General features: G+C 36.9%; 1 protein-coding gene across 2 annotated transcripts; it reads right to left on the reverse strand.

Moving 5' to 3' along the window:
* Positions 1–233: 233 nt before the first annotated feature.
* On the reverse strand, positions 234–14,945 carry LOC111339971 (fumarylacetoacetase). 2 transcript variants are annotated; one of them, XM_022946719.2, is made up of 15 exons: positions 14,654–14,945; positions 14,455–14,565; positions 10,938–11,024; positions 10,322–10,356; positions 10,016–10,065; positions 9,499–9,589; positions 8,725–8,822; positions 7,779–7,831; positions 7,616–7,669; positions 7,247–7,292; positions 6,318–6,448; positions 4,473–4,548; positions 4,116–4,162; positions 3,078–3,179; positions 234–538 (listed from the first exon to the last, which is right to left on the reverse strand). In XM_022946719.2, the coding sequence occupies exons 1-15, from the start codon at positions 14,732–14,734 to the stop codon at positions 350–352; spliced, it is 1,251 nt and encodes a 416-aa protein (XP_022802454.2). In that variant the 5' UTR covers positions 14,735–14,945; the 3' UTR covers positions 234–349. The 2 variants fall into 2 exon arrangements, with proteins under 2 accessions (XP_022802454.2, XP_022802456.2); XM_022946721.2 differs by lacking the exon at positions 14,654–14,945 and adding an exon at positions 13,302–13,365 and having other exon boundaries at positions 14,455–14,551.
* Positions 14,946–15,023: the final 78 nt, after the last annotated feature.

A 15,023-nucleotide genomic window follows, 5' to 3' on the forward strand; every position in this document is an offset into this window, starting at 1 on the left:
GTCGTTCATTTTCCATTTCCCACGCTTAGGTAATGATCCAGAATTGCACGACTTTCCAGGTATTTTATGAGCCGTACTAAGCCCGAGGTTAAAGACCTTTTGTATAAGAGACGACAGGTTCAGTATATTTTAACCCTAGAACGATTAAGAAGGTTAAACTCATGTCACAGGCAATAAAATGGTTTTTGTAATTCTCGAAAAGAGAAATCAACACTCCAAACAAACAAAAGTCATTCACATTAAGAAACGTTTAGTTTATTTGTTTTCACCAAAAAGCTTCGCCCCTTTCCTAACTCTTTCTCTCCTCCCCATGCAGTTTTAGTCTCTGTGACTTTATTCATTGTTATACTCATTTGGCGGGTAATATTTTACTTCTGCATTCTCCAAACCCAACTCTGTAGCCATTGCCTTGACAATATCCCGTCATAATAACTTCATCTCCATCCTGTAGGAACTTCCGCGTAATTCCTCCTCCCAAATCCACGGGTTTAGTACCTTTCCAGGATAGCTCCAACATTGAGCCAAAGGAATCAGGGGTCTGGAAACAAAACAACTTAGTGATTGGTTGGTCTGAAAAATTTACCTCAATAAACGATTCAAGGTGAGTAATTTGATGGTAAATAAATGCATGCATTGGTTGTAAAATAAAAGAGAAATTCAGCACGGTAGTAAGAAGAACTTCCACTTCACCATTCACCATTACACCTGAAAGTGGTTTGTGTGACATTAATTTACGACTTAATTTTACCCTTCAATTTAACCGAGTAATCTAACCTTTTCATTATTCAGAATGAGAGCTCTGTTCTGACATAACGACGTAACGTGAGGTTAAAAATAAAACGAAGTCAAGTTTGAATCTATCAGTTATTTCACCAGCCGGGAGGTCCGTATTGGGAAGAACTGTGCCTGAGGTCTTGGATACCGCCCGAGGCCACAGTTTTTCCCAATACGGACCGACCTATGCTGGTGAATAACATTTTTATTTTTTCTAACACATAAAAAAATGATTGCCAAAAGAACCCGAATGATTTAGGGCTACAATTACGAGTTTATGTGAAGGTGAAGTCTGATCGTCCGGGTGAGTGTAGTCCCGAGAAGGACTGTTGTCGATGGTAGTGACTGACGTTTCGACAACCTGTGCGGAAGTCATCATCAGAGTCAAGTGAATGATTGTTGTCAGTAGATAGCCTGCAGTGCCGGCGTATTTTGGGCGCACGAGTGCACATTTTCGTATTAGGCCGCCATCTTAGATTTGGTAACTGGGGCGAGGAAATATTTGCTGAGGGAGTAGGTGTTAAGTGGAAAAATGGGCAACGGGGGAGAGGGAGGAGAAGGAAAAAAAGTATCTTCCCCTCCCTCTCCCCCGTTGCCCATTTTTCCACTTAACACCTACTCCCTTGGCGTAATCGGTCGTGATTGGTCTGTTTCGATCTGTCGGTAAAGTTAGGTCGTTCTTTTTCGGTCGATTGTGATGTTTATGTCGTGAATGAGTCGTTTGTATGGAGCGGGTAGTTGTTGACATCTGTTTAGGCAGGGGAGTCTGTTCTAAGTGCACAACCAGCTTTCCAGAGTCAGTCGTTGAAAATAGTCAGTGCTGTGGGTTAGGCATTGCGCACAGTCCCGGTCAATGTTGTGGTTGGTAAGTCGATGGTGTTCAGCAATGTGATTGCTGACATCACCTTTCCTCGTCGCCCGTCAGTGTTCAGTCAGTCTTGTTGTGAGGTTTCTGAAACTACAATCCACTCAAGACTTCATTAACGCTACCAAGACTGAGATACCTGACGACTACAAACTAGTGTCATTTGATGTGAAATCATTGTTCACTTGTATTCCACTTCAATTGGCACTACAATGTACTGAGACTGCAATCCGCGTTGCCCACAAACCCATCACCACACTACGTCAGTTACTAACCAACGTTAAAGACAAGGACGAACCGAGGAACAGACAGGGAGCGATTTAAGATCAATTGCTCCGACTGCCAAGCCCCTACATCGGAGAGACTGACAGAAACCTTGCAACAAGACTGACTGAACACAGGCGGGCGACGAGGAAAGGTGATGTCAACAATCACATTGCTGAACACCATCGACTTACGAACCACAATATTGACTGGGACTCTGCGCAATGCCTAACCTACAGCTCTGACCACTTTCAACGACTGACTCTGGAAAGCTGGTTTACTAACTTAGAACAGACTCCCCTAAACAGGTGTCAACTACTACCGGCTCCATACAAACGACTTATTCACGACATAAACATCACAAACGAACCGAACAGAACGACCTAACTTTATCGAGGGATCGAGGGATCGAAACAAACCAATCACGACCGACTTACGCCACTTGAGTCTTACAGCCAATAACATCACGGCAAAACTGACCAATCATGTTACACGAGCTGAACTAAGAACATTCTACTGACAACAACTATTCACTTGACTCTGATGACTTCCGCACAGGTTGTCGAAACGTCAGTCACTACCACCGACAACAGTCCTTCTCAGGACTACACTCACCCGGACGATCAGACTACACCTTCACATGTTACCCCCGGGTTCAAGCCATTTACTGAATTACGAGTTTAATTGCGGGAAAATCCTCCTTGAACTTAAGAGTTTGTTAGCGAGTGAATCATAAAGAAAACAAACGTTATTCAAATTAAAGAGAATGCTTTCGCCGAAACATTTTTATTTGTAAGGGCTTCCGAGCAAATTTTGAAACATTTAGTACCACAAAATTTATTTCGAAATCAATTTTTGCAGAAAAACCAAAGGGATTTGTGAGCGAGAGAGAAGAAAGAACTAATATTATTTATCGCCAAAAGGTCGTGACCGAAGTCTTTGCTCAAAAATTCTGCCCAGCCGGCAAAATGAGATATATTTGTGAAAAATTGCAACGAAGCTTGAGACGTTCTGCAAAGTAACTCAAGCGAAACAGATACCGCCCGCAGTGAGCGGACCGGATGGGGAGAATACTGCCCCCTCTCGGAACCAATCAGATTGCAGGATTTATAGAAGACCGCCCGCTCACAAACTGAGGAAAAAATAACATATATTTATCATACAGTTATCTCACCGTTCCACTGATTGTGCCAGAGCCCATTAGGTCTCCAGGTCGAACATTGCATCCAGTCACTGTATGATGAACTATCTGTTGTTTAGGTGTCCAATACATGTGCTGAAACATAGTGAAGATAGTAATTAAAAAAAAAAAAGGGAGAAAGAAAGAAAGGAATGAAGGAAGGAAACCTTTCTAACTGAGTCTCAGTATGTGGGAACCGGAAGAATGTTATTACTGACCTCTTTATAAAGTGAAATTACTTAAAACGATAGTAACAGTGGTAGTCGAGATTATTGTTAGAAAAATACTCCTACTTTTGAAATATCTAGACTGGCGCCATGGTTTATTTTTTGTCCAGAACAGAAGTGCGCAAGGACAGGAGATCAGGGCGTCAGTTCTTTTTATTTATCTTCTTCCCAGTTGGAGGCTTGGCCGGTTAAGAATGTAGCTTCAGTCGTACTTCGAAGAACCGACTGAGTAGGGTACGTGAACGGGCAATTACCTCAATGCCGCTTTTTTTTGGCGATTTTTTTACAAGATTCCCACGAAATTTAAACACGCGGAATTCAATCCCCCACAGAAAAATGATCAACGTATTATGACAATAACATACAGGATATGCATGGATAGATAAACAAATTATTACTTGGTCATACTGTTAGGTTCTATTTTGTATCTTCTGTTGTGAAATGACGTTTATTTGTGACGATTTCGCATCTGGAGCAGACAATCAAGCTATCATCTTCATCTCAGTGAATCCCGGCTAGGTTCGTTCAAATTCCTTATTCGTTCAGTCGTCAAAAGTTAAGACATTTTGAAAAATAAAATGAAGTCGAGAACGTTTAAAACGCGAAATCTATTGCCCTTTTTTCATATCTGCCTGCTGAAATTGCGAAAATAAAACCCCACGAAATTCTGTCTCACTAAAATCACCAGTAAGGTATTCATTATGACACTCTCACCTGAACAAACCTATATCAACAAATGATGGCGTGTGTTGTAACTCATTTTACCTGAGATCCAGATATCGGTAGACGAAATTTGGAAACTAACCTTGAAATTAGAGGAACAGATTGTCACAGGCGCTTTAGCGTTTTCACCTTAAAGATAAAAGCATATCCGGGCTTTTCAGAAATTTACAAGACATCCTCATCACAAATATAGCCAATCGTGAAGCAACAAACCTACATAATAACTATACCATTTCTATGAATGGGCCTTCTGTGCCACCCAGAATAAACCAAGGGAAGAGGCTTACAGGTAAGTCAAGTTAAGAGTCACCATTAAGGTTTTGAGGAAGGGCCAACGCTTGAAACGTCAGCTTTATAGACTCTTTACAGTAGCCAATTTACATAATGAACTTACTGTGATAAAACCAAATGATCTCAATCTTCTATTAGTTCCACTTACTTTGTAAAGCAACTTGCAAATTGACGTCAAAAGTGTACGGGTCCGTGTGCTGAAGATAAGGTAAAGGAGCTGGATCCTATAAACAAAAACCAGTCAATTAACATTGAAAAGCACTGAGCTTCAAATGACACATCCTATTCACCAAGACAAGGTTCTCGCCTGTTAATAATAATAACAATAATAATAATAGTAATAATAATAATAATAGTTCAATATTTATATCGCGCAAATTAACATGCGGATATGATCAAATGCGCATCACAACACTTTTCGGGGGACATTAGCCGGACTGCATCAGCAGTTTACAAACAATTGAAGGAAACTTATTTGAAGATGCCCCCTCCCCCCCAATTCCCAGTAAACAGGCCAGACCACGTCACAGTAATCTCGTGAGTGGGTTCTTTAACGTCCCCTGCCTAACCAAATTAACTAATAAATAGATGCAGGAGACGGGACCTACGGTTTATTCGTCCTTATCCGAGAAGACTAGAATGTCTATCCATTTCTTGAAATTATAGAAAGGTAGCGTATTCTCCTCAGTTATTTTAAGACTGAGTGTTGGTCCGGCCGGGGCTCGAACCATCGACCTCGACCTCCCGCACAACAGTCCAGCGCTCAACCAATTGAGCTAACCGGGAGGCGGTTAGAGGCCTCTAACCTAACCCAGACCTGTTACATCCAGAAAAAAATCACTTTTATTCTTTTCTCGCCAATATGGGACCATGCAGCGTATATCATTTATACATTCCCCTTCCTAACTAAACTGTCAGATTCTGACAGCTGTCTCAACTCGACTGAATTTTAATTTTCTCTGACGAAGGGCTAACGCTCGAAACGTCAGCTTTTTGACTCGTTACAGTGGCCAATTTACAATTTCAACTTAGTTGATATAACCAAATTACTTTGTTACCCCCAACGACACAGCACCAATTTCTTTAGAAACTTTCAGACTTTATGAATTTTAATTCTGATGTGAACATATGAAATTTGTAGGAAAATTCGAAATAACATCATAAAAAATTCGAACATAAAAAAGAGAGTCTGAAAAGAAAGTTAAACGTCATAGGAAATGCCTTTTTCGTCTTCTCACGAGCATAATAGGACAAACAAGACAAAATTTGAGTTCTCGGGAGGAATTGAACCTCAGACCTATAGGTCCTATGGGGCCGATTATTCAAACAAAGTTAAGCCGTAGTTAAACAAAACCGCGTTCTAAACTATCTTCAAGTTAGCTAAACCAGTTAAAGAACTGTTCAGTTAAAAAACTGAACATTTATTTTTTTGAACAGTGTCACGGTCAAGAGGGTCGAAAGTTGACAGAGGAAGGACATATATCTAATTACATCAACCTTCTTACAGAGAACTTTGAAACCTAAGGCCCATTACGTATATAAGAACGATCCTTCGCAGTAAAGCACTATTTGAGCAATAGTGGAAATCAGACCTGAAAAAAATTTCAGGCCTGTACGGGATTCGAACCACTGACCTCTGCGATACTAGTGCAGCGCTCTACCAATTGAGCTAACAAGCCAACTGGGAGCAGGCCATCAAATTAATTCGATATAAACCCGTAGATGATAAATCGAACAACAACAAACATATGAAATATATGAGTGAACTGCGGTTATGAGACGTATATAAGAACGATCCTTCGCAGTAAAGCACTATTTGAGCAATAGTGGAAATCAGACCTGAAAAAACCACGGTTTGGGTTATGCCTCGTGTAAATAACTGGCACTTAGAATCTGCCCTCTTAGGGTTCAAACCGCATTGTAGCCCTCATTTTTTCATCATGGCCGCTTCTTTTTTCAAGGAAATCGCAAGTACTAGGTCTGAGTCAACTACCTGAACTAAATTGGGCAAAGCAAAGTCTTGAAGAGCATCCATTGTCACCACCCAGGGTGAGATGCTTGTTGCAAAATTCTTGGCTAAAAATGGGCCCAACGGTACATATTCCCACTTCTGTATGTCACGAGCTGCAGTGGATAAATGATAATAAAACACGTGAAAGGGTAGTAATAATGATAAACTACAATTCATCTTTATTCAGCAGGTTTGAAAGTGATGATTTAACCTACTTGTGGGTAAAGTTAATATTACTCTAATTTACCCTTTAACCCCAAATAGTGATTGCCTTCTAATTTCACATTACAGTATCACCTTAAATCAAGATCACCAATTCACGAACCTCCTGATTGTCAAACAAATTCTCCTTAACATCTCTTTACATCTCCATAGGAGATGTAAAGAGATGTCTCCATAGGACATCTCCATAGGAGATGTAAAGAGAACAATGCTGTAATAAGAATACTTATGTTGGGTTGTAATCAGTTAAAGAAGTAACGACGTGCTGAGCTCTGGTAATTTACAGTTACTGTAGAAAGACATTACTTAGTTTCTTCCTTGTTACCTGTCTATCAGGTCACTGTGCTAATACAGGTAAAGCTTTTAATTCGACAAATAGTTAACCTATGTTCTATTTCTTTTGAGTTATCTTCTGTTAGTAAGACTAAATAAGTCAAAACTTGGTGCAGATGAAGTTCATGTATTATTGGTGAGAGTCTTGCGACAGCTCATACACAAGAGCAGTCACCCCTCAAACAATTACATCACAGATCGACCGTGTACTATAAGAGGTGAGTAATCACTTCAAAGCATACTTGAACGTTAAGAACTGGCACTTTATTGTTACAATATTAGTTTATTTTTCTCACTGATGACAAACATTAGATTTAAGAATCAAATAGACTTTAGTCAGGTTTATTTTCACATACCACTCCAGTCATTCATCACAACCATTCCAAATATGTGGTCTTCAGCCTGCGTAACATTTAACAACATTTGAAGTGATTGACTCTGCATTCTAGCACAGCAATTAAAGCAGCTTAAAAAGGTTGGCTAGTTAACATGTCCTGTGCATGTCACCACAGTGCAATGTCCATGTGATTTACAAGTGGAGCTGAATGCTTCAACATTACCACTTAATTTCAAGCAAGTGAGATTGAAAGTAAGACTTGCTGACAGCCAGGCTTGAAAACTAACTAACTTACAGACCACTAAACAAGAGACAAGGTGATTCTCTATTTCACCCATAAAATGTGGTGAATAAAAGATGCAGCACTAAATATTTCAACTAATAATACCTTATCCATAGTAATAGGTTCACCAAGATTGTTCCCAGGTCCACAAAAGAATGCCTGTTGTAACAAGACATCACACAAATTTTAGCCCTTAGTTGTGCTTAATATTAATTTAATGATTGAAATATGTGACTGTATGCAGTATGTGTTAGTACTTTTTACTGACCATTTCCAGCTCAAAGTCAAGTAATTTACATGGACCAAAAATAGGAGGTTTAGCTGTGAACATAAAAAGAACAAGTTAATGCCAGTTAATGGTTTTAAATAATACTGTGTGTCAGTGGTCAGCATATTTGATATCCAATATCAGCCAATTCAATGAGTGACTACATGTTATCCACAATCCTCTTCTGTAAACTTATCTGTTTAACATGTTTTTGTACCAACTTAATGTTGTTAGAAATAAAAAGACATCAGGTGAACTAAGATATTGAGAAAAATGAAAGCAGTCAGTATGGTAAGTTGTTTTCACCTATTTACACATTTCTCCTTTTTGAACCCTTAGAATAAATAAATCAAGACAAATAAAAGTGGTGAAAATCAGAGAGATCAGCTGCTCTCCCTTTGGAGAATAAAAAAGCACCTTCTGTTTGTATTCATAGATATGTAAGAGGGGTTTTGCCAGTGTGTAGGCTAATTAATGTTAATTCAACCACTTGTTTAATAGAAGACCTTATCCATAATTGGTAAACTTAATTTTCATCCTTTCATATCCATGTAAGTGAGCCTTCCTAGACTTAGAAGAGCTTTCACTAAATAAAGAGGCCAAGAGGGCAGACTTGCATGCCTATAATGTGAGTAATAATAATGCCCACCATTTGTGAAAGTGGTATATAGCTAGTGTATTGCACTAGCATGGCTTACTTAACTTGTCTTTCTGAAATGACAATAGTTAATTACTACCCATGCTTTTAAACTTTTTAAACCCATTTTGATCAACTTAATAAGACTGATCATTTTTCCAAATAAAGCATGAAACTCTGACAACCCTTCCAATCTAAAACAGTTCTGCTGACAGGTTGTTAGACTCACCTATCACAAGACCTCTGGCAAGAGTCAATAAAATGTGTTTTGCAAATACTAAGTAAATATAGCACACATATTTCACTTACTATCATCTGGCCTAGTCTGACCAACCGGACGTCTCACAGGAGTACCTGATACTACAACTGAAGATGCTCTGCCATGATATCCAACAGGCAGATGAACCCTGTGATATTAATGCCAAACACTGTATTGTGAGATTTTATTTTGACAAATCATTTGCCTAACACTCCATCTGACTTTATATTGAGCAATATCACCTACTGGTTAGAGTTATTGATCACATTCATGTAGTTGGTTTAAACACCATATCATTTTAGCTATATCTTTCAAACAATTGATAAACGAGTGTAATTATAATATAACTGATAAAAATTAAGCATGGAGCTCAATCTACAATTACAACAGCTAGCTAGAACTTTACATGATAAAGCTTTGAAAAACCCTCTATTAGTTTAAAGCTTGACCTGGATCAAAAATTGTTATTCTAAATTTAGGTTTCATACATTTCTTAACAAGAAGCATCTTAAAACTAGAAATCAAAAGGTTAGGGTAATTTACAAGCTAAACTAAGCTACAATTCAGTCTTCAAACATTTCTTGTCCTGCAGTTACTCAATCCCAATTCTAACGAAAAAAAATTCCTTTGTTAATAGACTTAATAAGGAAAACTTCCATCTACTTTCAGTTGTAACTGGTTTACAATAAGTTTATTTAATACAGTCCAACCTGTATAATCAACTAAGAATCCTTTCTTTGTAAAAAAAAATAAAAAAAAATCCTTCACCTCACTTCTAACCAGCTCAATTCCAAATTTAAGTTCTATAAACAGAAAATACTCACCAGTTTGGCATCAGAGCATTATCCTTCCCTCTAAACATCGTACCAACATTTGTCGCATGATTTTTAGAGGAATAAAAGTCAGTGTAGTCACCTATGTCAAGATCAAAACTTAAAAGGTAAAAAACTGCATTTTAAAAACCACTCTCTATTACTACTGTTTTAATTAGTAATTCCAGATAACACACCTTAAAGAAACCAGACGAAAGCACTTTGAGGAAGCTTTTTCTCCTTTTTGTAAAATACAGCTAAAACATTTGGACTGACTGTTTTTTCCTTTTTACTAATATTGGGACTTTGGTAGATCATGAACACAAGAAAAATATCTTATCCTTTTATTTTACAGATTTAAGAAAGATGCAAGATAAGTGAGGCTCATGCAAAGATATAATTATAGCTTAATACAGTATTTAAATTTCTGGAAGTACCTGTCAAAGAATTCACTTATCATAAATGTAGGAGGATAAACTTTACTTACAGTGTGAACAAGTGTCTTCCTCTCTAATTTACAAAAACTTACCAATATTTGCTGGAAGATGCATGGTAACACTCTCTTGCTTCAAAAGGCACCTAGGAATTATCAATGAATGTTAGGAAATATTACCAGTGTCAGTAATTCCAGTTAAGCCTGCTATATAAGTTTGTGAAGGGCAAAAAAATGTTCAAAATGGTCCATAACAGGCACCACATATTGACATGGCTATGATGGATACCACACAGTGATCTACGATACTAGACTGATAATAATCACCTGCTCTTGGATAGAAAGTATCACATAATCAAATATAGAAGATGAACTAATTTTTGACTGAAATTCATTTCTTACCTTGATTGCCGCTTTGAGTCATCTCTGAGAACTCCCTTAAAAAAGTTAGACAAACTGTTATATAGAACTAGGATTCATTATTACCAACATGCAAACAGAAGTCAACAGCATGAATTCTACTTCCTATTTTATGCTCATGTATCCAAGTAACTCATTCTCAACATAATTAACTCAAGACCAATATATATGACCTAACCTCTATCAACTTTTCTCACCTCCTATTTCATTACTGAAGGGGAAAATTTCCTCCAATTAAATAACTATAGTGATAAATCTATAGAATGCATGGTTTCTTAGTTACATATATTCAATCACAATTAATAAAAGTGACATCTTCACTGACTGCCAACAGGTTAGACCTCATTGGTCCAGTATTCTCTTCTTGCTTCACTATTGTAATGAAGGTTGTAGATTATATGATCCATCACCATAATAAACTAATTCAAAGCAAATAAATATTTATTTAAAAACCAACAATTTACAATTAGTTTAAAACAGATAGTATGAGCAAGCACTTCTAACATTTTCAATGAATTGATCTTTCATTCTTGCCAGTCAAAAGGGGGATTAATTTGAACAATAGAATTCTGTTAAGATTTTTAAGTGGTGTACTTACCTCACTGCTGCACAAAATACGTTGTAATGTGTCCCTAGTTTCTTTCCATGCATCTTTCCCAAGGCCCATGAACCCATTCAGCACTTGCTGAAGATAACATTTCAAGTTTGACAACATTACATGCAAACTGTCTTACACAGTAAGTGAAATTTGTTTTCTTAGCTTAGTTAAGTATAGGGAAGACCTTCATAGATGTCCTTCACAAAAAAAAAAAAAAAATTCAATGTTATTTAAACCATTGCAACCTTAAACTATAAATGAATGGAAAGTTATGAAATGCACTATTTGGCAAAAAATGTTTCATTTTATCTTGAACTTATCATAGGCTGAATGGGGCGTGACATGTTGACATATGAATGAATGAAAGCCTATATTTAAAGAGGGTGGCACTTAATAGCCAGAGGCTAATAAACTTGTGCCCCTCACAGATTACACAACTATATACAATCAGATAAATATGTAAGCTAAAATATGTAAACATTTAAAATAAGCATTAAAATAAGACAAGATTCAATTAAGAAGATATTATTAAATAGTAAAATGACGCAAACATTGTTGTTCCTTAAAAGTCTTGGCAAACATGTTCTTTTTAAAACATGCTATAAAATCTAGTTTCCTAATTTCAATAGGTTTACTATTCCACAGTCTTGTAGCCGAAACAGCGAAAGAGCGTCCTCCCTCTGATTCTCTTTTGTATTTAGGACAAACAGCATTAATGCTTGAGTATCTAGTGTCGCAGGAGTGCCACTTATTATTCAAAATTAAGTGTTCATTTAGAAAATTTGGCAATGGACAATACTTCTTCAAGCCAATCAATTGCATATAAGCCACACATATAAAAATTCTGCAAAATTCAAATCCCGAGGGGTTGGTTTTCAAAACTGTGTGGGGATTTCTAAGCTATTTTTTTCCAAACAATGGGAGGCACAGTTCCAAATCGAGTGGTCCAGGTTTCAAGCCATGAGACATTGTGTTGTGTTCTTAGGCTAAACACTACTCTAAACACTACTCTCACAGTGCCTCTCTTCATCCAGGTGTTTGGATTGGCCACTTGGCTTGTAAATAGACTTTATCTACTTTACATAGTTACTGTGGTATATGAAAGCCTTTGAGTTATGATTCTTTTCTCTTCCGTCAATGTAAGTTTCACTTATTAGTAAAGTGGAGACTGCGAAATATCTTTGGTTAAGATCTCCTGGATATAAAAAAATATGAAGATTTGGTTTGCTTTCTGCAGTAACTTTAAAAATGCTCATACGGAAGCCCCAGTTATGAGGGCCTACTTGTTGCCTACTCACAAGCTAGCAAGGTCTGTTTGATCTCATCACACCATGGGGGAAGAGAGCAAGTTACATGGAGAGACCAGACTCTGGTAAGCAGTGACAACAGACCACAAAATACCTGTGTCTGAGTTTATTAGGTATAAATTGGAAGGGTCTTTTTTGCTCTCTATCAAATGGTATTCTTTTAGAAACTTTGAAAGTCGATGCTCTTTTTTTTTCAAAAAACTGAAAAAAAATTAGCTACTCAGTGTCCCATTTAACCAACCCATCCATTTACTGATTCCCCCGCATGGTTTTTTAGGTTGTTATCTTAGGAATCTTCACACCAAGGCAATCCCCCTACAGTTTACATACCCTATTAATTTCTTCAAAGAGAGCATATTTGCATAAAAATGAAGTAGATTTTTTTACTTCCAAAGTTTTCCCAGCAATTCACTCCTTTTGGTGAACTCTGAAAAACTTGAAATGTCAACCACCAAAAGAAACACAGAAGAGTCCTGCAAACTCTCAGAAGACTTGCAGCAAAACCATATTTTGTAAGTAACTATCTAACAGTTACCATGTAAGACCTTTCGCTCAATTGTGCTGAATGGCAATTTCGATTTCAACTTTTTTTTTCAATTTAAAACCTCCTTAAGCACACCAAAGCAAAATTTAATTAACTAAACCACAAGCCTTTATATGTTTCAATGAGATTCTTTTGCCATTCAATCTGTATTGAGTTTACTTCTTGTGCTGACTGCCCTGCTTCTTTTTTACTTTCACTCTTCTCTTTTTACCTTTCTCCTATCACATGCTAGTTTTAAAAGTAGACAGATAGCAAAAATCTCCACATGCAACTGAAATCAGGAGATATTTACACCATTCAGATTGAAATTTTTAAGGACCAGAATGTCTTGTGGAAGGAAACCCTTCAGTATTCATTAATTTTATACTGATATATTATAGAGAGGCTGTACAACATTGGGTGACTAAGCTCATAGTTGGGAATAGGATTTTTTACAAAGAACATTTGAATAAGACTGGTTTGATGTCACTATCCTCTAGACGTATCTATTTAGACTTTTTTTAATTCAAATACCTGCATAGTTATTATGACCTCAACATCTCTAAGTATCTGCAGTTTTATGATTCTGAGTGGAACCCTATAATTTAAGGAACATTGAACTAGCTTTTAAAACTAACTATGCAAGAACAGAATTACTTAGGTTGTCTTTTTTTCCCCAGAGTTGCTCATCTTTGGAACAATTTACCTCTATCTATTAGGAGAAGGGAATCACTTTCTATGTTCAAAAATGACCTAAGACTTTACTGTTTTGCTATTGATAGCAGTGATTTAATGTAATTGTTACTTAATTTTAGTTAGTACTAAGTTTTAACATGTAGCATTTTACTATACTTGTTTTATGTATTCCATATATTCATTATATTTCTGTATTCATGTTTTTTATGTTTTACATATTTCATATATTCATATATTTATTTTCTGTAAATTTATTAAAGTTTAAAAATTTTTTTATAACTGGCCATTCATTCTTTGGCAGGCTAAAGAATTCAGTTCAAAACTATGATTTGTAAATAACTTAAGCACATTTCAATATTTTACCTATTTTTTTTGGAAACTATAGTTAAAATAATAATGTCTAGTCAACATGAATAAGAAAAATTTCAAAATAATAGGCCCTCCAAGGTCTACCTTAGGCTTAAGAAGTCTCCACAAATCTAGACTTTGTTTAAACCCTCTAATTCCCCAGATCCAATAATAAAATTCTAAAATACGAGAAAATAAGACAAACTAAGGGTGGATCCTACAGAACACATTAACAGTGGAGTTATGAAAATAATTAATTTGGTGGATCGTTTTGCCTTGTCAGTTCATAAGTTAAATATACAAAAGAATAATTTATTAACAAAATATCAGCGAGGCAAGGTTGGGGGAAGCCAATATGCAATGAATGTGACACCTCCCATGTACCACCCCCTATCCCAGGCCCTGTTTTGATAATCAAAAGGCAGTCTTAGTGAAATATGTATTTACAAATGTAGTTTTCCTCGCAATTGAAACAAATGGCTATTATGTCTATATTTTTTTTCGGTTTAACATGCGTAAATTATACTACCTTTTCTGTAAAAGTCACTAGACTGAGCGTGACTGAACCCACAAGAAACCTGTACACCACTGTAAACGGAGATGTGTCTCCATATTAAAAATTAACTGTACATTTATTTCTTACCTCTTGAAGAGATGATTTTTTCTGGGACATTATCGGACCAGTAAAGAGATCGGCAATCTCGGTGAGGTCCAGCACATAGTCCCCTATAGCAACACCCACACGATGCCGTGGCTGAAAAAAAGATAATAATCATTAGATGAAACCTGACATGAAAGTGCGCGGCCACGGAAGAAACATATTTCGATCTATACTCCCTCACATCATCTGACGTGGAAAATATTCCATAAGGAATATTCTGAATGGGAAAATGGTTGTCATGAGAAACTTGAACGAAGGACATATCAGCTTATCTATATGATTCAGGCAAACCACGTTACGAAAATTCTCAAGAGAATTACACAAGAGGGTGAACTGGGCTCCACATTAGCTCTCAGTCTTTTGCTCTCAGATCCTAATTGCAGAAGTTTGTATAAGAAATAAAAGCTCGTGAGTAAAACCAAAGGACGACACGCAATCAGTTCATATCCCTCTAATAGCCCTTAGATGATTCTGAAATTAGACGAATAAACATCTGTTCCATTAGATGTTTTTCTTAGGACGCGCCTGTCTCTGCTTTGCATCAAGAATCT

Source organism: Stylophora pistillata, chromosome 14 (assembly GCF_964205215.1).
Source record: "Stylophora pistillata chromosome 14, jaStyPist1.2, whole genome shotgun sequence".
Lineage (NCBI taxonomy): Eukaryota > Metazoa > Cnidaria > Anthozoa > Scleractinia > Pocilloporidae > Stylophora > Stylophora pistillata.